At 45.4% G+C, this 26085-nt stretch overlaps 2 protein-coding genes across 2 annotated transcripts; one reads left to right on the forward strand and one right to left on the reverse strand.

The window, feature by feature from the left end:
* Positions 1-5614: 5614 nt before the first annotated feature.
* LOC123070535 (serine/arginine repetitive matrix protein 5) lies at positions 5615-9640 on the forward strand. Its single transcript, XM_044493783.1, has 6 exons — positions 5615-6258; positions 6359-6410; positions 6715-6813; positions 8960-9024; positions 9133-9303; positions 9383-9640. Exons 1-6 carry the CDS (start codon positions 5677-5679, stop codon positions 9449-9451), a joined length of 1038 nt encoding a protein of 345 aa, XP_044349718.1. The 5' UTR covers positions 5615-5676; the 3' UTR covers positions 9452-9640.
* A 176-nt stretch (positions 9641-9816) lies between these two features.
* LOC123070534 (methionyl-tRNA formyltransferase) lies at positions 9817-13624 on the reverse strand. The gene is made up of 10 exons (XM_044493782.1): positions 13415-13624; positions 13149-13346; positions 12961-13063; positions 12201-12271; positions 12021-12125; positions 11493-11526; positions 11170-11270; positions 10567-10626; positions 10307-10504; positions 9817-10235 (listed from the first exon to the last, which is right to left on the reverse strand). Exons 1-10 carry the CDS (start codon positions 13535-13537, stop codon positions 10143-10145), a joined length of 1086 nt encoding a protein of 361 aa, XP_044349717.1. The 5' UTR covers positions 13538-13624; the 3' UTR covers positions 9817-10142.
* Between the last annotated feature and the right edge of the window lie 12461 nt (positions 13625-26085).

Raw genomic sequence — 26085 nt, forward strand, 5'->3', positions numbered from 1 at the left:
CATATTGGTGGGCCAGATGACGCTACTGGGCCTAATTCGAATAGGGCGTAACGGGCCTTGGGTTAGCGGGTTGTAAATGGGCTATATGCGAACAGGCCGTTAACAGGCTTTCCATGGGCCGGCCCGCCACCTTTTGACCAAGTCAAACGGGCCGGACTTTTCACAGGAATGGGCCTCTGTTGAGCCGTGCCACATGTCGACGTATCATAGGCGCCTTATGTCCAATGAGTGGATGACATCTGTCCCAGCGATGATCCGACACGTGTTTCCTCCAGCCAATGATGATTTTACACGTGGAAAATCCCCATTGGTCGGGGCTGTTAACGGGTTATCGGATCCAAAACCCGACCCGATAGATTAACGGCGTTCCGTTACGGTGGATGCCATGTGTCGGTCACCCTTGACGAAAGCACTTCTGTGACGCGCGATTTATCGTCATGGAAGTGGACACTTCCGTGATGATAATTTTGGTAATGTCATGGAACACTTCTACGACAACACATGTATGACTATCTTGATTCTGTCATAAAATCATCATGGATGTACATGCATGACGGAAAACGCGACCTACTGTGACAAACACGTATCATCACGAAAGTGTATTTTTTTGTAGTGAGAACGATTAAAGAGACGCTTGAAAGGAACACCACCCTAGAGAGCAGCGGACGGTTGAAGGTTGATGAGATAGGTGGAGGTGAAGATAGCCCGGGCCCAAAAATGAGGTGGAAGAGAAGTGGCGATCATCAACGCACGGGCCGTCTCAAGAAGGTGGCGATGCTTTCGCTCAGCCATGCCATTCTGAGCATGAGCACCAGGACAAGAAAACTGAGGAAGAGTGCCCTACTCAGCAAGAACACCACACAACATCTTGAAAATATACTCACCAGGGGAGTCAGCACGGGACACACGGATAGGCAAAGAGAACTGAGTGTGAACCATGGCAGCAAAACGCTTATAGATGGAAAGAACCTCACTGCGAGAAGTCATAAAATAAAGTCAAGTGTAACGAGAGATATCATCTATGAAAATAATATAGTATCGATGGCCCCCTTTCAAAGCGAAGGGAGCCGGACCCCATACATCAGAATGGACTAAATCAAAAGGACATTGAGACACCGATTCACTAGTAGGATAAGGTAACTGAATCTGTTTTCCTAGTCTACAATCATGACACTCTAAAGAGACATCTCCTGAGACAGACCCCAGAAGACCTCGACGAACTAATGACGACAAGCGAGACCCACAAAGACGACCAAGTCGATGATGCCACTGCTAGAAGGAGCCGGTAGCTGAAGCGACAGAAGCAGATGGACTGGCGATAGTGGTAGCAGCGGAATGAACATGAAGCCAGTCTAGCTCCCAAAGACCCCGAGAGTCATGGCGGCGAGGGCCAGCCCCAACCAAAGTGTGCGTTCGACGATCCTGAATAGAACAAGAGTCAACGTCAAGGATGACGCGACAACCAGAATCAGTAAGTTGACCAAAAAAAATATTCATGGTAAGTCGAGGAACATGAGCAACATCAGGAACAAAGTAAGAGGGTGTGGTAAGATTGCCTCGACTAGCAACAGAAAGAGGAGTACCATCAGCAGTGAGTACATGAACAGGAAAATCAAGCAATTTAAGAGAGGACAAATGAAGAATGAGAAGACATATGAAAAGAAGCTCCGGAGTCCAGAACCCACGAGGATGTACCTGACTGTGTAGAGGGTGGTTGCTCAGTGCGGGAAGCATCAGTCAGAGAACCTGCAGTACCCGTCGAAGGAGAACCCGAACCTGTAGACACTTAAGTCGCAGAATATCCTGCTCAGTCAAGGTTGTGGCTGAAGATGTCGAAGTAGAAGAAGAAGTCCCTGAAGCTGACGATCGTGCCTTACGCAGGTGTTTCTTCTTCTGGAAGCACTGATACTCAACATGACCATCCATATTGCAATAGCCGTAGTGAGGACGAGACCTACCCTGGCCACCCTTAGGAGTAGGCAAGAGCAGAGGAGCACTGGAGCGGGATGGAGTCGGTGCAGCAGGCGACATAACAGGAACTCGAGCAGCGAGCACAGAGGGAACCTCAAGTAGACCAGCACCACATAGGCGAGTCTCCTCAGCACGAATATCAGAAAGCGCCTCCATGAGGGAGATACGACCACAAGCAAACAACTGAGCACGCCGGGGCTCAAACTCCTTACGGAGCCGAGATAAGAACTCGTAGACACAATGAAACTCCAAATCAACCCGCACAGCCTGGCAACACTGACAAGTACGGCAACCAGCTATGTAGAGAGAATCAAGCTGACGCCAAATAGCAGAACTCTGAGCATAGAAATAGTCAACACTGGAGTCACCCTGCTGAAGAGCATGTTCCTGCCGGACCACAGACAGATATAAGGCATCACCAGAGGGCTGATAGCGCTGACGGAGACGGGTCCACATCTCAGATACAGTAGGGAGCCCCAAGAACTCAGAGGCAAACTGAGGCAGAACACTAGCAGTGAGAACAACTACGACACGGACATCCTCATCAAGCCATTGAGTGTAAGCAGAAAGAGCCTCATGATAAGTCTAAAAGAGCCTCCTCATAAGTCGAAACATGCGCATCATAAACATGGACGGTAGCGTCATGTGCAAGCTTAGCTGCATCCTTCGCAGGTTGATCAGCATCGGCAACAAGAACCGGTGGCGTCAGCGGAGTAGGGGCCACAGGTGGAACCGGACACGGTGGACAACGAACCTCAAGAGAAAGAACGCCCCAAAGACGAATGCCACGCATATGAATGCGCATGAAGCCAACAAACTCGATGTAGTTAGTGCCACCAAAAATCACGGACAACGAGGAACTGCGACATAGCCTGACGGTATAGACATTTTTTTTGCAATCACCGGGCAGACAGCAGTACAGACAGAGGGTCCTGACGATCATCCACAGTCAGCGCTCGCGGCGGCGGCAGCAGATGGATGGGACGAGAGCCAGCAGCAGGGGCCGAATCCCGCAAGGGTGGCAGAGACCAGCAGCAGGGGCAAAATCCGGCGAGGGATGGCCGGATCGGACGCAAGCGACGAAGACCACCTGGTGGCCGGTTCCGGTGAGAGGCGGACGGACCGCACGAGGGCGACGAAGACTAGCGACTAGCGGCCGGATCCGACGAGGGGCGGCGAAAAATGAGGCCGGTTGCGGAAGATCGATCGCGGACGGAGGCTCCTGTGCTGACTTGATTTGGATCGATCGCGGGCAGGACCTGTAGCTGGCGTGATCTGGACGGGAGGGAGTTGAACGACAGCGGGATTGCAGGGAAGGAGAGGAGCGCCTGGGATTGACCGGCTGCTACGGTGGAGAGAAAAAGGCAGCGACGACGGCCATGGAGATCAATAGCACGAGTTGCAGCGTGCAAAAAGTTGACCTAGCTCTAATAGCATGTTAGGAAATATGCAACTTGTATTTTCAGGAGGCCATAGGCCAGTATATATACATGTATAGATGTGGAATATACACAGGACACCCCTTATACAATAGGATAAATACGAAAGGTTACATGGCTATATATATAATACTCTAACATAGATGAGATTGGCCTCAGAATAGCTGCTTTCGTCGTTCAGGCCCCTTTTTCATTCAGACACCTTTTTCAGGGTTTGAATGAGGTGATCCCTCTGTTTCTTTGCCTGCGGTACATGTATGTACTGGACTTATAGTGTGGGTCAAAAGGAAGTGGAGTTTCTCAGCCCGAGCTCAAATGAGATGGGGTGAACAGTAAAAAATATTTTTAAAATCTGTTTTTTTTTTTGACAAATGTTCTAAGAGCTTGCAAACTTTCATCATAGAAACCCCGCGAAAAAAAGAACAGTAAAAAATATTTTAAAATTTTGATTTATTTTTTTGACAAATGTTCTAAGAGCTTGCAAACTTTCATCATGAAAACACATTCCTGGAAGGCGTGCCAAAAAGATTGACACTCTGAAAATGAACACGATCAAAGTTTTGCCTAAAATTTCTAGGTAAAGTAACATGATGTCTGTGAGTGAAACTTTACATTTTTGGAAATAATTGATATGGCAGGTTTATCGGTTAACCAAATATCCTCCAGGAATTCCAAAAAAAACATATATCCTCCGGAACCTAGTTTTCTTTTACCATAATGAACTATTCTCTTACAATAGCTATACAATACTTTTTTTTTTGCTAGAATAGTTCGAGGGTGCACGCCGATCCGTCAAGGACAAGCAATAACACAAGTACAAGCACAAGAGTGAAATTTGTTAACGTGAATCCGTCCCGGGCATGACTATGAATGCTCCTCATGTACCACTAAATCAACATAGTACAATCGGCGATAAACCTGTCGATGCCGTTAGACTATGCTCCGACAACCCGCCATGGCCAGTGCGGCCACCCTTGCCATGGGCGCTTGGATCGTCCTCTGGTGATCTGTCTTAGTCTACAACTTATGCCTAGTCACTTGGTTACCCGCGGTACTCTTATATTAGTCTCGGGTTACACATGTTCGACTCAAACAACTAACCTTTCGCTAATTACAAATCCAACCATAGCACAATTCACATACATAATATTTGACACATAATTTTAACATTTTGCGGTGGTGATACTATGCCTTTAACCTCTAGTAATCCATTCAAAAGCGAGAGTTTCTAGGTGATGATTCACATAATCACATTGAGCAACAAGTCCACCCTTTGTTCGTAAATATTAAGATGCTTTGACAGTTCAATTTAAACTGCTAAAACATTTTATATTTAGCAACAGAGGTATTACTTTGCTTGAATTACAGGAGTATTTTTTATGTAATAACACCTCAAAGTATACCATGTCTGAAGCCGTATGTAGCAGGTACCTAAACTCTTCCTCTTGCTTTAGCAACCTTGATTAACGTAATATGGTTAAGCTAACTAAAAGAACAAGGGCCGCTTCCTTTCATCGCTCGGTGTCTCGATGATGCCGGCGATAATCTTGATCATCTCCTCCCGCTCGCGGATGCGCGTCCGCGGCGTCCGACTGCTCCGCCGTCAGCAGCAGCTCCTCCACTCGGCCCTCGTGCTCCTCCTCCGCAGCCCGCAGCTCGGCCACGGCCTTCCCCGTGCGCTCCTCGGCTGCCCGCCTCCTCGCCTCGGCCGCCTCCCTCTCCGTCTCCGCCGCGGCCAGGGCACGCTCCAGGGCCTTCACCTCCTCCTCTAGGTTCTCAACCGCCTCCGCCTCCGACGCCACGGCCTCCTTGACGGCCAGCAACCTGCCCCGCATCTGCGCCTCCTCTTCTGACACCGCGCCGCCGAGGACGGCCAGCACCGACGACCAGCACGACGACATGGCTGATCGACGGGCGTGTTCTCGTGTCGATCCGCTCTTGCACCGGAGATGCCACCAGTAAGATAACAAAACTTATTTACGTCCTGTGTACAAGGGAGGTGGCTACCTGATTTATTCCTGGTCCGGTGTCCCGATCCTACTCCTCTCCTTCTCCCTGACCTTTGTTCGACTCGGAGACGAGAGCGGGCCGCGGCCGCGAAGCGCGAGCTGGGCTTTGAGTCTTCGAAAAGCAAAGAGTAAACCCAGCCCACTGTATGGGCCCAAGCCCTATCGCCTTTAGTTTTGAGCCCAGCCCAAGCATCTCTCTAGGAGAAGAAAAGAACAAAGAGTAAACCCAGCCCTCTCGCCGGCGTCCGACCAGCGGGATGGAGGAAGAGAAGGCGGCGGCGTACTACGACGAGCTCAACCGCAAGGGCGAGGGCGCCCGCCGCTTCAAGCAGGGTCTCGGCTTCTCCTCCGACGACCCCCAACCTGCCTCCTTCTCATCCAAGCCCAGCAGCACCTCCTCCTCCTCGTTCCTCTCCGGCTTCGTCCGTGCCGGCGCCAGCCCCACCCCCACCAGGCCGTCTCTGCCTCCCGAGGCCCCGTCCCGCCAGCGCCGTCGTTCTCGCTCGCCGTCCCCATCCCGTCCTCGGCCGCGGTCGAGGTCCCCCTCTCGCTCGCGCCGGCGCCGGTCAAGGTCTAGGTCCCGGTCGAGGGAGCGGAGGCGCCGGTCGAGGTCGAGGGAGAGGGGTGACCGCAGGGCGTCGCACCACCGGTCTAGGTCGAGGTCGCGCTCGCCGTCTCGCCGGAGTGGCAGGATCTCACATGCCGAGGGCCAGCGTGACAGGCATGGGGATCGGCGGCGCGACGACGGCGGCCAGAGCCGTCATAGCTCGAAGGGGCGCGGCGGTACGGATGGCGGTAAAGTGGATTATTCAAGGCTCATTGAAGGATACGATAGAATGGTTGGTTCCATCTTTCAATTACTGCCTCGTAACTTAATACTACTGTGCAATTGTTTACCTGTGGTATTTTTGGAGTGATGAGCTGTTGATGTTCTTGCAGACTCCTGCTGAGAGAGTCAAAGCAAAAATGAAGCTTCAGCTTGCAGAGACAGGTATTGCCACATTCTTTTTTCCTGTTTATGGGCATTCCATGGATTATGCCCAATAGAGCGAGTACAGTGCATGATCCTGCAGTAGTGCTTCATATGTCGATTGTGAAATAAATCAACTATTGCACGCATGAGTAAAATGCTATTCAAATACATTAGGGAAACCCCTTTGTTATATTCATCTAGTAATTCGTAGTTCAGCGCACACACAGTTATTCTGTAGGTTGTGTACGATCTTCGTGCCTTATGGCTGGTTTTTTTTTCCATTGTTCTGAAGATTATATTGTTTATTTTCAATGTTTGACAGCTTCGAAGGATTCCACCCTTGGGACTGCCACTGTGAGTTGGGGGAGGTTTGAATTCAACAAAGATGCTCCACTTGATGAAGATGACAATGATGTTGAAGGTCAGGCTTCTTATGGCTGCCTTTGAATTCAATAAGGATTCCTGTCTTTTTTAGTGAATTGATTATCCCCTCTATATGTAGCGAGTTCTTGTACCATTTTAGACACCCACCTATGGATCCAATATTAGTTTTTGAAAGTTCATATTGGCTGGGTACTTGAATATGAAGCTCTGGTAGGAGCCTAGGATTTTGTAATCCTAGTTTAGGGTGTAGCCCTATGAAGCACCGATAAGGCGAAACCGATACGGCGGCACAGGATACGGCAATTTCTAGATACAGCAATGCGACGAGTATATATAAATAATTAATAAAAAGACATGTAATAAAAACAAACATAATAAAATGTGTGAGATGAGATCAAAATGTCGGCCCCTTGGTTGCCTGATTGCCTCCAGGCCTCTTTTCTTTTCTACTCCCTCTGTCCCAAAAATATAAGAACGTTTTTTGCACTAGCATAGTATCAAAAACGTTCTTATATTTTGGGACGGAGGGAGTAGTCTTCAATGACCATCCAGGTCCTCTACTCCTCATGGTGTATGCAAAATAGAAAATAAGTCACATAATATTAGACTTGATAATTTGAGATAGACAAGCATGAAAAGTGGAAACATAAACATTAGCAAAGCAATTGCAACCAGTAACATAAACAAGCTGTAGGCACTAGGCAGTAGCAGGCTAGCAGCAAAGCAATAGCAAGCACCAAGCAGCCAAGCTGTAGCAAGCACCAAGCAGCAACATCAGCAAGCTGTAAGCAGTAGCAGCAACACAGCAACATCAGCGAGCAACGTCAATGTACATATTCTACTAGCAGCCACAAGCCAGCCACGCAGAGCCGAATTCGTACTCCAGCTTGGAGTAACAACTAACAAGCAGTAGCAAGTAATAGATAAATGGATAGATCAACTAGAGAGGAGCAGAATTCGCCGGAGCTACTTACTTGCTGGCGGGTGGCGACTGATGGCGGCGACAGAGAAAACTGATTCAGCCGAGGCAGCAGCTTGATGAGTCAACAGGGCAGCGAGCTGATTCCAGGCGGCGGCAGCGGTGGCGGCCACTACAGGCGGCGAGTGCCATTATGCGGCGGCGGTGAGGAAAGTCCAGACGGCGGCGGCGAGGAAAGTCCAGACGGCGGCGGCGAGGCGAGTCCAGGCAGGTGGCGGCGGCGGCTCGCTCATGTGCGTCTCCCCCGTCGTGCGAACAGAGTGAAAAAGAGAGGGGGGGACAGATGCTAGGTTTGGTACTGGGCTTCTACTGAGATGGACGTTTTCCCCCGTATCATGGACAGTGAACAGCCCGTATCGGTGTTTTTGCATATATTTTTTAATAAAAAATATGATACTCCGGCGATATGCGCAGCGTATCGTGACCGTGTCAGCCATATCGGCGCCGTTCCGGACGGGAACACGCCAGTTTCCTCGTATCGGTGCTTCAGAGGTGTAGCCCACATTGCAAGTCCCTAGGATATAGCAAATTTCCCACATGAAAAGTTAATTATGTTTACACACCCTAGCCAAATTTCTCATCAGCACATTTTTTTTTATCGATTTACCTTTTATTACCTGTGTTGCAAGATGCACTCTGCTCTAGGAAGGCACTATGGATAATTATCACAATATGTATAATTCCATCTGAGAAAGTGTATAGTTTGCCATCTTCGGTTACAATTTGCACACACAGTGAAGAGACCAAATGGTGTACTTAGTTGTTCTTGTTCTATTGTTCTATCATGGTTTTATTGATGTAAAGTTGAGAATGGGTTTGGATCACACCTACTCCCTCGGTTCCTAAATATTTTTCTTTCTAGAGATTTCAACAAGTGACTACATACGGAGCAAAATGAGTGAATCTACAAATATGTCTATATACATCCGTATGTGGTAGTCCATTTGAAATCCCTAAAAAGACAAATATTTAGGAAAGGAGGGAGTAGAATATAGTATGTCTGCTATAGAGTTGATGCCGCTACACTTGGTTAATATACAGGTTTGGAGCACCCAGAATATGAGAATACAGTATACTGTGTATTAACGATAATTTACAACAGCTAGTGCAATACGTCAACTATTCGACCAACACCTTTATTTGGCATGTCAAAATTTGTTGTCTGATGACCCATAATTAATCTGTCCCTGCTCTCCTTTTTTAGTTGCTAATGATGACGCTACACTTGTTAAGCACATAGGGAAGAGCTTCCGACTTTCTACGGTGGAGGTACTTGTGCTATAAAATAGTGAATTTACAATGCTATATTATATATTTTTTCCAACTTGTTCCTAACCAGCCGTTTCTTGTATATGCCTCGTCGTTTGCATGTCATAGTCAAAGAATGAGAGCATAGTCAGAGATGCACATGATGAGGCTATGTTTGGTGTACCTATGTCTTCAAATGTTGATACGGAAACATCTGAGGATGAGCTTAAAACCAATGGCGAAGGCAAGAAAGCTGAAGATGTTGAAGCTCAACCTAGCAGTTCCCTCATTAGCGATGAAGTAATCCCCCTAGCTCTTCCATGCATTTTGTTTATTTCGGCGTGTGCCAAAAGATACTAATGAAACAAAGTTCTGTTAGGTTATGGCAATGCAAAAGATGTCATGGAGAGAAAGGATGGAGAAGCTGCGGCAGAATTCAAATACATGAAGTTAGTCCTTGCTAAAAATGCTGAACACTGTATACTTCAACATCTGCTGTTCTACTCATACACACATTGTATTTATCAGTTGTAACATCTGGCAGCATTCTGTTCAGGTCGATGTTTTGCGTACTAATTCAATGTAAGATTTGTTGAGCAAACTTACCGTTGAAAGTTGTCCCTGTTGTGATTCTAAATAGGTGAATGGTTACTGCAGTTTTACCAGAAAACATACTAATTGAACTGAATACAACAGTGCCGTTTGGAGCTGTCTGTTTTGTTATCGGCTTCTTGAATGTATGCTTTGCCATTGTCACCCCTCATTGCTTCTACTGTCAGTCTGTGAAACCTAACAATCACAGCCAAATCATGATTGAATTCTCGAATGGTGAAACCAACTTATTCTGTCTCCATCATTCAAGGTAACATTGTCCTTTTACTAGAACTGGAAATAATACAGACACGCATGACAATCTGGAAAATTATTGATTTGTCAAAAAAAAAAGTGAAGGCACAAAATCTAAATAATTTTCCTTACAAAAATTAAGACCATCTTTTTGCCCCCCTGCAGATTTCTCTAAGGATAAATGTCAACAGCCCTTTAACCCTGCAAGATGCATCTAAACTGAGCACGGCATATGGCCGTCTTGGCATTTGCATCCTTTGCACATGTGCTGCAAAATGAATGCAGATTTCCCTCTATGTTGATTTTAACAGCTTCTGACCACGCAAACCATTCCAGAAGTCCCGAGCCGTGGTTACCTTCTTTCCAGGTAGCTGAAGCTCCAAGACCTAATATGCACATGACAACAGACAAATTTGAGAAGGCCATGAGCAAAACAAGCAGAATGTCATTGTTATACCTCAAGCCAAGTTGACCCACTGCAAGGAACGAGCAGCGAGTTCCCTGAGAATAGTATTTCGTTTTCGTCTCCAACTTTGTCACATGACGTGGAAACATTTGTACTGATAACCTTGATGTCTAGAACATCGGGTTCGCCATTTTGGTTCAGAAGTTGCAATTTTGCGCGGGTTCCTGGCCATCCTGCAAATGCTCGCACCTACCAGAGTTGGTTGGCAATAGCTTCCATGAGTACATTAATTAAAGAATCAGAAAACTCACCTTGTTATGAAGAACTTTAGCTTCTTCGTCAAATGTCAGCCAGGACTCGTCTGAATTCATCTGGAAACAGATGTTTTCATAATAAATTAGTTGGCTTGAAGTGCCAATAGATCAGGGTTTTCAGTCTCAGCAAGTGCATTATTGGAACAAATTAAAAAGAATGCTAGTTGCAACCATATAAATACTAATATAAGGAGAAATATGCCCTAACAGAACTTCAGTACACATCGTATAGTTACAGATGAACTTTAGAAACACAGGGTGGAGTATAATGATCAGGTGAATGCAACATATGGGCTTGCAATTCCCCCTGCACTTGGAAGCAAACAGTGAATTTGATAAGGATTTTCGCAAGTCATCGCATATGAACTAAACTGTAGCAGGACGTTTCACAAAGCTCATGCAACTTGTTTATTATTTATTTCGGTCAATGATGATTAACTTTATAGCATCACGCTTGATGTTAGATTTTTTTTTCCTAGTGAATTTTGACAAAGACTGGTACCGAGGAATTCTATACCCATCTGCATATCAAAATACTTAATTGAGTTGCATCAATTAAATAAGAAAAATATCTTTGTAGCCACTCCTGTCCATTACTACCTTGGGCGCCAGCGTAGCTTTGGAGTCATCTTGTGGCTTTGCCTTTTGCTTAGCTGAACCATCAAGAACGGATGGTAGTTCATCCAGCAGTAGCTTGGACCCTATTAATACAACTTCAAAATTACCAAGTCCGAATAGCTCAAAATTATCCTAAAATGTCGTTAAAATATTCGACCTGTTTCTCTGTGAATTGTAAAGCGTAATGAACTAATCAAGTCTATCTAGGAGAGGTATACCAGTAGGAAGACCAACTCCATGTAATGACCATGGAAGAGATATATACATATCTTTAGTGATGGAATATGATCAGTTTGAGTTTATACCTATATTGAATAGTATAGCAAGCAGCTCTGGTGCCTACAAACAAAATGATAAAAAATTTATCAAACGAGACATTATGTAAAGCTGATAATCAAACAGCACAGCATCATCTGAAATTTAAATTATCTTCAGCTTCTAACATGAACTAACCCAACCCTTGCACAAAAGCATCATCCAGTAAATTAGCAAACAAATAACACATCATGCCAGTTTAAATATGGTGCTCCCATGAAAAGTTTCCAATGTTGATCAGTCCTCACGAACAGACAGGCACCACACTAAAAGTATGATAGTGCATTCGAACTATTTTCATTCAACGAGCATCTATTTTCATTACCAAGAAACGAATCCCGAAATGATGGTTATAGTTTATAATGAATAGCAAGCGAGAAGCCTCAATTTTTCTAACTATTAGCATCAGCACAAAATGATTTCAGTAAACATATGACAGTGTCAAAGACTTGCATAACTGCTTTTGCATAGCAGTCAAGATGGTCCCTCAAACTGGCACAAGAACAAATATTATCTACCTTGATGAATTCATCGACAGAAAACCTTTCGCAAGCAATCACTGGACCTGCATCCAAGGCACGGACAGTATATGCAAGGGAAACACCTGTTTCTGCAACACCATCCTACAGACATAGTTGATAACTTGGTATATGTCATAATTTGACTGGCTCAGAACTGTAACAGGTGCATCATACAACCTGCAATGCCCTCTGCACAGGAGCTGCACCGCGATATAGAGGCAACAAACTTGGGTGTATATTAATTGTACCTGGTATACAAGGAGACGTGACAAATGATCAGGGTTCAAAGTTTCCAAACAACATTTTTGTAGCAAAATTCATTGTACCACATATTGTTTTCTGGCAGGGTATGGTTAGTAACACTGGTTCCCCTAAGCTTGACTGGTACCGGCTGGAAGTTCGGTTTGTGGGGAACCAGAGCAGAATCAGATCTAGCATGAATCATCGGACAAAGCTTGATTTGAAATTATTTGTAAACGTATTGACTAATAATGGTTGTGTATGGACATCGACTGATCGGTGGCAACTCTCCGATACCATTAGTTCTCCTAGTCCTATGAATGATGATGCTAGCATGCAATGAGCTGATATGAGTGGATATTTGGGGAATGGGTGGATTCCATAACTATTGCAACCACTAAAAAAATGGTTAATGTGCGGTATCAATACCGTATGAAATAGTCACAAAAAGACCTGATTTGGTTTTGAGACACTGCAACAAAACTACCAAAGTCAAGCAAACATGTATAGTGAACTAAGTAGAAAAGTACAAGAACAAAATCTCATTAAACAATAGTCGCTAGCCAATGTTGCTGGATTCCTAGTGAACTAGCATTACTGTTTGAACGTGAGGTAATTATTGTTCATCATGCAGCACAGCAATTGAACTAAAACAAAGGCAATGCTGGCAACTTGACAGACAGATTTCTGGACTTACCGCACGGTGGAATATCAAGAAACCTCTGTGGCAAAATGTTCCCGTAAGCAGCAGTGACGCAAAGTTCTGGTCTCACCCCCTTCAAGTCAGACAGAAAGGACTCCTGCATTGCAAGACAAACCACTATGAGCTGCACCACAATAGCCTCGATGTGGAGAAGACTAGGAGAACGGTTCTGAAGAAAGCACCTCCCCAGCGCGCTCGGGGGTGAAGATGAGGTCGCCAGGGAACCCACGCTCGAGCGCGAGCTGCGCGACGGCCGACGGCAACAGCTTCCTCCCCCTGTTCTTGGCGGCCGGCGGCTGCGTCACGACGGCAGCGACCTGGAATGCGGAATCGGGGGAGCTGGACGCGGCCAACAACGTGTCCAGGACCGAGGCAGCCACCTAAGGTGCGATCCGAATCCTCGAATGAGACACTGGACTAGACGCTGGGAGTTTGCGGGAGGTCGTACCTGGGGAGATCCCAAGAAGACGATGTTCTTCTTCTTGGTGCTGGCGGCGGCGGATGTGGCCGAGGCAGATTTGGCGGCGCAGCAGAAGAAGCGGCGCAGCAGCGGCGGCGAGCAGCGCGCCATGATTCCTTGGAAATTTGGGATAGGGATTTGGGGCTGAAGGAACAGAAAACGGTGACGCTAAATCCTCATGCTCTCATTGGAGACTGGAGGGCCAAGATTGAATTCAGTTTATTTAACTTTATTTAATAAAAATGTTAGCCTATGTTCCAAAAAAAAGATGTTAGTCTATTTGATTCCCTTGATTCAAAGGATCACTTATGAGTTTTGGAGGATAGACTGTCATGATTTTTCTACGTGGACTATTTGCTTTGTAGGATTAAATTCTTTTTTCAACGATTTCTTTTGCAACTGTGTTTCAAAAGAAAAATACAACTACTTAGCCATCTACAACCAGACTTTGCAAATCCATCCCCTAAACATACACAGGAGCGTTTGGACACGTTGAGGGAGTCCCGGATTAAGGGGTCCTCGGACATCCGGGCTATATGCATATGTCGGACTGTTAGGCTATGAAGATACAAGATAGAAGACTTTGTCCCGTGTCCGGATGAGACTCTCCTTTGCGTGGAAGGCAAGCTTGGCAGTTAGGATATGAAGATTTCTTTCTCTGTAACCGACTCTGTGTAACTCTAGCCTCCTCCGGTGTCTATATAAACCGGAGGGTTTAGTCCATAGGACAAGGACAATCATAATCATAGGCTAGCTTCTAGGGTTTAGCCTCTACGATCTCGTGGTAGATCAACTCTTGTAATACTCATATCATCAAGATCAATCAAGCAGGAAGTAGGGTATTACCTCCATCGAGAGGGCCCGAATCTGGGTAAACATTGTGTCCCCCGCCTCCTGTTACCTTTAGCCTTAGACGCACAGTTCGGAACCCCCTACCTGAGATCCGCCGGTTTTGACACCGACATTAGTGCTTTCATTGAGAGTTCCACTGTGTCGTCACTGTAAGCCTTGATGGCTCCTTCAATCATCTACAATAACGCAGTCCAGAGTGAAGTTTTTGTCCCCGGACAGATTTTCGTATTCAGCGGCTTCGCACTGCGGGCCAACTCGCTTGGCCATCTGGAGCAGATCGACAGCTACGCCCCTGACCATCAGGTCAGGTTTGGAAGCTTGAACTACACCGCCGACATCCGTGGAGACTTGATCTTCGACGGATTCGAGCCCATGACAGCCGCGCCCTGCCGCCACGATGAATGTGACATAAATCTGTCATCAGACTGTGTGCAGGAGATAGCGCCTGTAATCGCTCTGGACCTAGATCTAGAGCAGAGCGCGCCATCCAAGGACGGGAAGCTCAACCTCGCCACGGAGGCCGCAGACTCAGCGGCGCTAGAGCCAAACACGGATCTGACCTCCAACGAGGCCTGTGTCATCGGAACCTCAGACTCGTCTCCGGCCATAGGCTCCGAACCGCGTGTATCCGCACCCATCGACCGGGCGCCGATCTTAGAGTTCAACTCCGCGGACATCTTCCAACACTCACCCCTAGGTGATGTGATGTGTTAAACTCATTAAAGTCTCTCTCCTTGTCAGGAGATTCTTGGCTGAACTATGTCCGACTTGAGTGGGAAGCGGACGACGAAGAACTTCGTTACCCATCCACCACCCACTTGATAGCCACTATCGACGATTTGACCGACATGCTTGATTTCGACTCCGAAGACATCGACGGTATGGACGACGATGTCGGAGAAGAACATAAACCACCGCCCACAGGGCGCTGGACAGCCACCTCCTAATACGACATATATATGGTGGATACACCCAAAGGAGATCATGGCGATGACAAAAAGGATCCAGTTGAGGATAAGCCTCCTAAGAAGCACCCAAAACACCGACGTCAGCAGTGCCGCTCTAAATCACGCCATGGTAAAAATAGCGATACTGGCACAAGAGGGAATAACACCCCGGACGACGCCGAAGACAATGAAGAAACCGCGGACCCAGCAATGGAGCAGGACGAGCAGGGTGACGGCAAACACAGTCCGGGGCCCCTGTCTGATCATAACGATGCCGAAGACTCCAATTATCAACTTGCCCCCGAAGAGGAGACCAGTCTGGATGACGATGCATTCATCATCCCGGAAAAACAATTGGAACAAGAACACCTCCACCAGAGACTTCTCGCCACCGCCAGGAGCTTGAAGAAGCATAAGCAACGGCTTAAAGCCGCATAGGATACGCTCAATGATAAATGGAAGAAGTGCTCGACACTGAGGAAAAATACGGCGGCAATCACCAAACAAAGAGCTACCCCAAACGCAAACTGCTGCCCGAATTTGATGACGATGCTATTGCGCCCATACCGCCGAATAACAATATGGCCGATCAACCAGGCCGACCACCTCGTAGTCGAGACAGGGCGGCTAATAACGCCGCATAGAAAACTGCACCCCCTCCCCATAAAGGAAAGGAGGTCGCAACCCAAAACCAGAAACACGATTTACGTGAAGACCTGGACAAAAAGGCTAGCAGAACCAGGTCCATTTACGGATCCAGGGAACATGTTCCCGCATAGGATCAGGGCCATCAAACCAAATATGTCGGTCACTTACCAGTTCAGAACCAACACCGAACACTACAACAGTCGGACCCACGCCACGACACAGCCAAATGCAGGGGTGCTGCGCACCCCTTGTGCTTCACCGAGGAGGTGCTGGATCATGAATTTCCAGAAGGGTTTAAACCCGTGAATATCGAGGCATACGACAGAACGACAGACTCTACGGTCTGGATAGAAGACTTTATTCTTCACATCCACATGGCTCGCCGAGACGATCTCCACGCCATCAAATACCTGCCCCTCAAGCTAAAAGGACCAGCTCGGCAATGGCTGAAAAGCCTCCCCAAAAATTCCATTGGAAGCTGGGAAGAACTTGAGGACGCTTTCAGGGCCAATTTCCAAGGGACCTATGTCCGACCTCCGGATGCAGACGATCTAAGTCACATAACCCAACAACCCGGAGAGTCAGCCCGTAAGCTTTGGAACCGATTTCTCACTAAGAAGAACCAAATCGTCGACTGTCCGGACGCCGAAGCCTTAGCAACTTTCAAACATAGTGTCCAGGACGAATGGCTAGCCAGACAGCTAGTCCAGGAAAAGCCAAAGACAATGGCAACCCTAACTACACTCATGACCTGCTTTTGCGCGGGAGAGGACAGCTGGTTGGCCCGTAGCAGCACAAGCGATCCTGGCACATCCGAAGTCAGGGATGGCAATGGAAAGCCACAACACAATAAAAATAGACGTTGAAACAATGAAGAAACCCAAACAACACAACGGTAAACACTGGATTTAGGGGCTCTAGACCCGGTCAACGGAAAAGGTCACTTAAAGGCAGCAGAGATGGTCCATCTAGCCTAGATAAAATTCTAGAAAGGTCCTGCCAGATTCATGGCCCCTGACAAACCAGCCAATCATACCAACATAGAATGTTGGGTCTTCAAGCAAGCCGGCAAGCTCAACGCCGAACACAAAGGGAAGGGACCGCAAAGCAAAGACGAGGATGAATCTCACCAGCCAAATATGGGGGGACAGAAGAAATTTCCACCGGAGGTCAAAACAATGAACATGATCTATGTCACTCATATCCCAAATAGGGAGTGCAAACGCGCATTCCGAGACGTGTATGCTATAGAGCCTGTCGCCCCTAAATTCAACCAATGGTCGGCCTGTCCGATCACCTTCGATCGCAGGGATCATCCGACTAGTATCCGTCACGGGGGCTCGGCTGCCTTAGTGCTCGACCCAATAATTGACGGATACCACCTCACACAAGTCCTCATGGACGGCGGCAGTAGTCTCAATCTGATATATCAGGACACTGTCCGTAAGATGGGGATAGACTCGTCAAGAATCAAGCAAAGCAGCACTACCTTTAAAGGAGTAATACCAGGTGTAGAGGCCTGCTGCACGGGCACTCTAACATTGGACGTCGTCTTCGGCTCTCCCGATAACTTACGAAGCAAAGAGCTAATCTTCGACATTGCTCCATTCCGAAGTGGCTATCATGCACTACTCGGACGAACGACCTTCGCCCGTTTCAATGCAGTCCCGCATTATGCTTATTTTAAACTCAAGATGCCTGGACAACGTGGCGTTATCACGGTGAGGAGAAATTGATACGTTCCAAGCTATTATATTACCTATTTTGGATGTTTATGGGCTTTACTTTACACTTTTATATCATTTTTGGGACTAACCTACTAACCGGAGGCCCAGCCCGAATTGCTGTTTTTTTGCCTATTTCAGTGTTTCGAAGAAAAGGAGTATCAAACGGAGTCCAAATGGAATCAAACCTTTGGGAGAGATCTTTTTGGAACAAATGCCAACTAGGAGACTTGGAGTGGATGTCAAGAAACAAACGAGGCGGCCACGAGGGTGCCCGGTGCGCCCCCCACCCTCGTGGGACCCTCGTTGCTCCACGGACGTACCTTCTTTGCCTATATATACTCCCGTACCCTGAAAACATTGAGGAGCACCACGAAAACCTAATTCCACCACCGTAACCTTCTGTATCCGTGAGATCCCATCTTGGAGCCTTCGCCGGCACTCCGCTGGAGGGGGAATCGACCATGGAGGGCCTCTACATCATCTCCAAGGCCTCTCTGATGAGTTGTGAGTAGTTTACCAAAGACCTTCGGGTCCATAGTTATTAGCTAGATGGCTTCTTCTCTCTCTTTGAATCTCAATACAAAGTTCTCCTCGATCTTCTTGGAGATCTATTCGATGTAACTCTTCTTGCGGTGTGTTTGTCGAGATCCGATGAATTGTGAGTTTATGATCAAGTTTATCTATGAGAAATATTTGAATCTCCTCTGAATTCTTTTATGTGTGATTAAGTTATCTTTGCAAGTCTCTTCGAATTATCAGTTTGGTTTGGCCTACTAGATTGATCTTTCTTGCAATGGGAGAAGTGCTTAGCTTTGGGTTCAATCTTGTGGTGTCCTTTCCCAGTGACAGCAGGGGCAGCAAGGCACATATAGTATTGTTGCCATCGAGGATAAAAATATGGGGTTTACATCATATTGCATGAGTTTATCCCTCTACATCATGTCATCTTTCTTAATGCGTTACTCTGTTCTTCTTGAACTTAATACTCTAGATGCAGGCAGGAGTCGGTCGATGTGTGGAGTAGTAGTAGTAGATGCAGAATCGTTTCGATCTACTTGTCACAGGCGTGATGCCTATATACATGATCATGCCTAGATAATCTCATAACTATGCACTTTTCTATCAATTGCTCGACAGTAATTTGTTCACCCACCATAATACTTATGCTATCTCGAGAGAAGCCACTAGTGAAACCTATGCCCCCCCTGGGTCTATCTTTTATCATATAAGTTTTCCATCTACTTTTATTTGCATCTTTTACTTTCCAATCTATATCATAAAAATACCAAAAATATTTATCTTATCTTACTATCTCTATCAGATCTCACTTTTGCAGGTTACCATGAAGGGATTGACAACCCCTTTATTGCATTGGTTGTGAGGTTCTTGTTTGTTTGTGTAGGTGCGTGGGACTTTTGAGGAGCCTCCTACTGGATTGATACCTTGGTTCTAAAAAACCGAGGGAAATACTTATGCTACTTTGCTGCATCACCCTTTCCTCTTCAAGGAAAACCAACGCGGTGCTCAAGAGGTAGCAAGAAGGATTTCTGGCGCCGTTGCCGGGGAGGTCTTCGCTCAAGTCAAGACATACCAAGTGCCCATCACAAACTCATCTCCCTCGCATTACATTATTTGCCATTTGCCTCTCGTTTTCCTCTCCCCCACTTCACCCTTGCCGTTTTATTCTCCCTTTCTTTCCCGTTCTCCTCTCTCTTTCGCTTGTCTTTTGTGTGCTCGTCACTATGGCTAGTTCTCTATCTACTCCTTTGTCTCCCGAGTTTGAAGTTCTTCACTTCAAGCAAAGGCAAGGAGAAAACTTGAAAGATGCTTGGTTTAGGATGATGGAATCTTATCGTAACTGCACTTTAGAGGTGAATTTTAGAATTGTTCTTCGCAATTTTTATGTTGGACTAAATATGTCCCATAGACAACTCTTGGATTGTATTGCTAAAGGCAATTTTATCGAGATTGATCCCAGTATTGCGCATGGAGTCATAGAGGGAATAGGGGGAACACTACCTCTAAAAGGGGGATCACATCATACCCCAGAGGAGACACAAGTTTTTGAAAAAAATTGCGAAGTATTTTTTTTACAAAAGTCCCTTGAACCTCTTAAGGTTGTTAGCGGAAATCTTCACCGCATGAATATGTTGATTACCCTTTGTAATAAGCGGTTGGATTCTTTAGATCTAAAAATTCCCGAGTATGAGGGGAAACGTAAAGAACCTCCTGGATTCGAACAAGACTCCGCTAAAAAATTAAAAACTAAAGATGGCACTATGTAGATCTATTCTCGCTTTTATGCCTAGCTAGGGGCGTTAAACGATAGCGCTAGTCGGGAGGCAACCCAATTTTATTTTTGTTTATTACTTTTTGCTTCTGTTTAGTAATAAATATTTCATCTAGCTTCTGTTTAAATGTGTTTTCATGTTTTAATAAGCGTTTGTGCCAAGTAGAACCTATAGGATAACCTACGGTGATAGTTAATTTGATTCTGCTGAAAAACAGAAACTTTTGCGCGCACGAAAATAATTTTAGTAAATCATAGAAACGTTACAGATTTTTTTTTGCTGTAGATCAATAGACAAATTGCCCAGGACTTCCTATTTTGGTAGGATTTTTTGAGTTCCATAAGTGTTCGAAAGTTACAGATTGCTACAGATTGTTCTGTTTTGGACAGATTCTGTTTTTTGTGTGTTGTTTGCTTATTTTGATGCATCTATGGCTAGTATCGGGGGGTATGAACCATAGAGAAGTTGGAATACAGTAGGTTTAACACAAATATAAATAAAAAATGAGTTAATTACAGTACCTTATGTGGTGGCTTTTCTTTCTTGCACTAACGGAGCTTATGAGATTTCCTGTTGAGTTTTGTGTTGTGAAGTTTTCAAGTTTTGGGTAAAGATTTGATGGACTATGGAATAAGGAGTGGCAAGAGCCTAAGCTTGGGGATGCCCATGGAACCCCAAGATATTCAAGGATAACCAAAATCCTAAGCTTGGGGATGCCCCGAAAGGCATCCCCTCTTTCGTCTTCGTCTATCGGTAACTTTACTTGGAGCTATATTTTTATTCGCCACATGATATGTGTTTTGCTTGGAGCATCATGTATGATATGAGTCTTTGCTTTTTAAATTACCAAAATCATCCTTGTTGTACACACCTTTTTGGAGAAATCCACATGATTTGGAATTTATTAGCATACTCTATGTGCTTCACTTATATCTTTTGAGCTAGATAGTTTTGCTCTAGTACTTCACTTATATCTTTTAGAGCACGGCGGTGGCTTTATTTGTAGAAATTGTTGATATCACATGCTTCACTTATATTATTTTGAGAGTCTTTTAGAACAGCATGGTATTTGCTATGGTTATAAAATTGGTCCTAGAATGATGGGCATCCAAGTTGGGTATAATAAAAACTATCATAGGAAGTGAATTAGACGCTATGATCAATTTGATGCTTGATAATTGTTTTGAGATATAGAGGTGGTGATATTAGAGTCATGCTAGTTGGGTAATTGTGAATTTAAAGAATACTTGTGTTGAAGTTGGCAAGTCCCGTAGCATGCACGTATGGTAACCGTTGTGTAACAAATTTGAAACATGAGGTGTTCTTAGATTGTCATCCTTATGAGTGGCGGTCTGGGACGAGCGATGATCTTTTCCTACCAATCTATCCCCCTAGGAGCATGCACGTAGTGCTTGGTTTTTGATGACTTGTAGATTTTTTCAATAAGTATATGAGTTCTTTATGACTAATGTTGAGTCCATGGATTATACACACTTTTACCTTTCCATCATTGCTAGCCTCTTCCGTACCGTGCATTACCCTTTCTCACCTTGAGAGTTGGTGCAAACTTCGCCGGTGCATCCAAACCCCGTGATATGATACGCTCTATCACACATAAACCTCCTTATATCTTCCTCAAAACAACCACCATACCTACCTATTATGGCATTTCCATAGCCATTCCGAGATATATTGCCATGCACTTTCCACCATTCTGTTCATCATGACACGCATCATCATTGTCATATTGCCTTGCATGATCTTGTAGTTGACATCATATTGTGGCAAAGCCACAATCATAATTTTTCATACATGTCACTCTTGATTCATTGCCCATTCCGGTACACCGTCGGAGGCATTCATATGGAGTCATATCTTGTTCTAGTTCTGAGTTGTAAATAAACAGAAGTGTGATGATCATCATTGTTAGAGCATTGTCCCTAAAAAAAGGCCAAAAAAGGCCAAAAAAGAAAGGCCCCCCAAAAAGGGGACAATGCTACTATCTTTTTCCACACTTGTGCTTCAAAGTAGCACCATGTTCTTCATATAGAGAGTCTCATTTGTTGTCACTTTCATATACTAGTGAGAATTTTTCATTATAGAACTTGGTTTGTATATTCCAACGATGGGCTTCCTTAAAATGCCCTAGGTCTTCATGAGCAAGCAAGTTGGATGCACACCCACTACTTTCTTTTGTTGTGCTTTCATACATTTATAGCTCTAGTGCATCAGTTGCATGGCAATCACTACTCCTCATGTTGACATCAATTGATGGGCATCTCCATAGCCCGTTGATTAGCCTCGTTAACATGAGACTTTCTTCTTTTTTGTCTTCTCCACACAACCTCCATCATCATATTCTATTCCACCCATAGTGCTATATCCATGGCTCACGCTCATGTATTGTGTGAAAGTTGAAAAAAGTTTGAGATTGCTAAAGTATGAAACAATTGCTTGGCTTGTCATCGGGGGTGTGCAAGATGAGAGCATTCTTGTGTGACGAAAATGGAGCATGACAAAACTATATGATTTTGTAGGGATGAACTTTCTTTAGCCATGTTATTTTGAGAAGACATGATTGCTTTGTTAGTATGCTTGAAGTATTACTATTTCTTATATCAATATGAACTTTTATTTTGAATCATTTGGATTTGAACATTCATGCCACAATAAATAAAATTGCATTAAGCATTATGCTAGGTAGCATTCCACATCAAAAATTCTGTTTTTATCATTTACCTACTCGAGGACGAGCAGGAATTAAGCTTGGGGATGCTTGATACGTCTCCAACGTATCTATAATTTTTGATTGTTCCATGCTATTATATTACCTGTTTTGGATGTTTACGGGCTTTACTTTACACTTTTATATAATTTTTGGGACTAACCTACTAACCGGAGGCCCAACCCGAATTGCTGTTTTTGCCTATTTCAGTGTTTCGAAGAAAAGGAGTATCAGACGGAGTCCAAACGGAATGAAAACTTCGGGAGCGATCTTTTTGGAACAAATGCCAACCAGGAGACTTGGAGTGGACGTCAAGCAACAAACGAGACGGCCACGAGGGTGCCCGGTACGCCCCCTGGGGGTGGGCATGCCCCCCATCCTTGTGGGCCCCTTGTTGCTCCACCGATGTACCTCCTTCGCCTATATATACTCCCATACCTTGAAAATAACGAGGAGCACCACGAAAACCTAATTCCACCACCGCAACCTTATGTATCCGCGAGATCCCATCTTGGAGCCTTTGCCGGTGCTCCGTTGGAGGGGGAATCGACCATGGAGGGCCTCTACATCATCTCCAAGGCCTCTCCGATGAGTGGTGAGTAGTTTACCACAGACCTTCGGGTCCATAGTTATTAGCTAGATGGCTTCTTCTCTCTCTTTGAATCTCAATACAAAGTTCTCCTCGATCTTCTTGGAGATCTATTCGATGTAACTCTATTTGCGGTATGTTTGTCGAGATCCGATGAATTATGAGTTTATGATCAAGTTTATCTATGAGAAATATTTGAATCTCCTCTGAATTATTTTATGTGTGATTAAGTTATCTTTGCAAGTCTCTTTGAATTATCAGTTTGGTTTGGCCTACTAGATTGATCTTTCTTGCAATGGGAGGAGTGCTTAGCTTTGGGTTCAATCTTGCTATTTCCTTTCCCAGTGACAGCAGGGGCAACAAGGCACGTATTGTATTGTTTCCATCGAGGATAAAAAGATGGGGGTTACATCATATTTCATGAGTTTATCCCTCTACATCATGTCATCTTTCTTAATGCGTTACTCTGTTCTTCTTGAACTTAATACTCTAGATGCAGGCAGGAGTCGGTCGATGTGTGGAGTAATAGTAGTAGATGCAGAATCGTTTCGATCTACTTGTCACGGACGTGATGCCTATATACATGATCATGCCTAGATAATCTCATAACTATGCACTTTTCTATCAATTGCTCGACAGTAATTTGTTCACCCACGGTAATACTTATGCTATCTTGAGAGAAGCCACTAGTGAAACCTATGGCCCCCGGGTCTATCTTTTATCATATAAGTTTTCCATCTACTTTTATTTTCATCTTTTACTTTCCAATCTATATCATAAAAATACCAAAAATATTTATCTTATCTTATTATCTCTATCAGATCTCACTTTTGCAAGTTACCGTGAAGGGATTGACAACCCCTTTATTGCGTTGGTTGCGAGGTTCTTGTTTGTTTGTGTAGGTGCGTGGGACTTTTGAGGAGCCTCCTACTGGATTGATACCTTGGTTCTCAAAAACCGAGGGAAATACTTACGCTACTTTACTGCATCACCCTTTCCTCTTCAAGGAAAACCAACGCAGTGCTCAAGAGGTAGCAGAAATACAGAGCGTTCTCTTCGTACAGAAGAATACGCGGCGGCTCTAGTAGCCGAAGCACGAATCGGTTTTTTCAAGCCGAGCAGCTCATCGGTCCTCAAGACCACGGACACAGCCAAACGTGTTCGGCGCACACCTACGTGTAACAGCTCAGATAAACCTGAGCTTGTTTAGCAGCCCTGCCCCCATAGATCGCCCCATAAGAAGATTGTACATGTTTTCCCGTATACATAAATATACACTCAAAATTCCTTGGGCGGGGCTGGGGGCACCCTGCATGTTAGAAGTCTATAGTCCGACTTGACCCTATGCGGACTCAAGAAGCTACAGTTCACGGTTCATCAAAACCACCAAATTATACCCACGACCATACCAGATTCTTTCACCCGGTTCTTCTTTTTTACAAATAGGCCATCATGATATACCCTTCAAGGACACTACACAATGGAGAAAAAGGCGCAGACGTGCAGCAGGGCCCCGTTTCAAGGTTTTTGTTTAGATTAAGACCATGTATAAACCTTTTTTCTTATTATTATCTCTTGTTGTTTCATACCCACCTGGCATATAAAACACCCAGGAAAGATATCGGCAGTATTTGCGAACTTACTATTCGCCGTACTAAACTGGATGTTCTAGAAGCAGCAGCAGTGTGCTTTGAGAACTATGCTCTCACCACAGGCGCTCTCTCATCACGCCGGGTCGTAGCACATGCCTTGAATTCAGGGTTCATTACCGGGGGCTGTAGCCAGCCCGGTATATATTGAAAAGTCCGAATACCTTCGAGAGTGCTCGGCGTCGCGAGTTTCGGCCTTATATGCATCAGCTCAGAATCATATCTTTGGTCAATAGTTGGGTTTGCCCAGCTCCTGTGCTTGCTACCTTACGTTCACTATATCGGCTAAGGTGGTAAAGGGAGAACTACTGCGATTGTGCCCTGGTTCATCCGGACGAGCACCTCAGTTGAGAAAGCCGAAAACTGAATGTCATGATAAGGCGAGAGCTGGTCAACCACTCAATGACTCAGCAGAATTTTCGCGATTCCCCCGCATTAACGAAGGACCGGTTTCCCGGTCACGTATGTAAACGCACCGTATTCGGATAAACGCGGACATACCGGGGGCTATATAGTAGCCCCACCGTTAAACTCCTATGGCTAAGTGAAAGTGTTAAAGCTCTATAGTCCGATTGCCTAGTTCGCCGCACTAACACCTCCTTAATGGACCAGGACGTTGGGTCAAGTGTGTTCAAGTGCTTTTCCGAACACCCCCGCATTATACGCGAGGGGGCTGAAGCCGACGACTGCAAACTTTCAGGTTATATACATATATACATAAATGGCCGCACAGGAGGCACTAAAATACTTTACGGGCAAAAGTATAAACACAGCCTTCAGTATCATAAGCATTGTTTTTACAACTCGGATACATGTTACTCGAACATAATATTTTTCGAGCACTGCCCCTCTATCAAGCGGGCACCCTCTAAGACTTCTTCAAAATAGTGTTCTGGTGTGTCCTGACCCTCGGGTGGACCCCCTGTTGCAATATCGGTGGCCTTCATCTTCGCCCAATACGTCTTCACACGGGCAAGGGCCATCCGTGCACCTTCTATGCATGTTGACCGCTTGACAGCGTCGATATGCGACACCGCACAAACAAGTTGTTGTACTAAACCAAAATAACTATTGGCAGTTGGTCCCTCGGGCCACAGCCGGTCCATGACAACCTTCATGGCAAGTCCGGATATCATGTGGAGCTCGGCCCATTCGGCCATCTGCTCATTCAACAGCAGCAGACGCCTTGGCATGCTAAACTGCGACCAAAAATGACGTCCCACTTCATGGC

Source organism: Triticum aestivum, chromosome 3B (assembly GCF_018294505.1).
Source record: "Triticum aestivum cultivar Chinese Spring chromosome 3B, IWGSC CS RefSeq v2.1, whole genome shotgun sequence".
Lineage (NCBI taxonomy): Eukaryota > Viridiplantae > Streptophyta > Magnoliopsida > Poales > Poaceae > Triticum > Triticum aestivum.

Excerpts from the sequence above, each read along its gene's own strand:
- LOC123070535 (XM_044493783.1), top strand. The coding sequence starts at position 5,677 with ATGGAGGAAGAGAAGGCGGCGGCGTACTACGACGAGCTCAACCGCAAG. Across the intron at positions 6,814-8,959 it reads AGATGACAATGATGTTGAAG|TTGCTAATGATGACGCTACA; the intron begins GTCAGGCTTCTT and ends CTCCTTTTTTAG. Across the intron at positions 9,025-9,132 it reads TCCGACTTTCTACGGTGGAG|TCAAAGAATGAGAGCATAGT; the intron begins GTACTTGTGCTA and ends TGCATGTCATAG.
- LOC123070534 (XM_044493782.1), bottom strand. The coding sequence starts at position 13,537 with ATGGCGCGCTGCTCGCCGCCGCTGCTGCGCCGCTTCTTCTGCTGCGCC. Across the intron at positions 11,527-12,020 it reads CTGTCGATGAATTCATCAAG|GCACCAGAGCTGCTTGCTAT; the intron begins GTAGATAATATT and ends TTTTGTTTGTAG. Across the intron at positions 10,505-10,566 it reads CTAAAGTTCTTCATAACAAG|GTGCGAGCATTTGCAGGATG; the intron begins GTGAGTTTTCTG and ends CAACTCTGGTAG.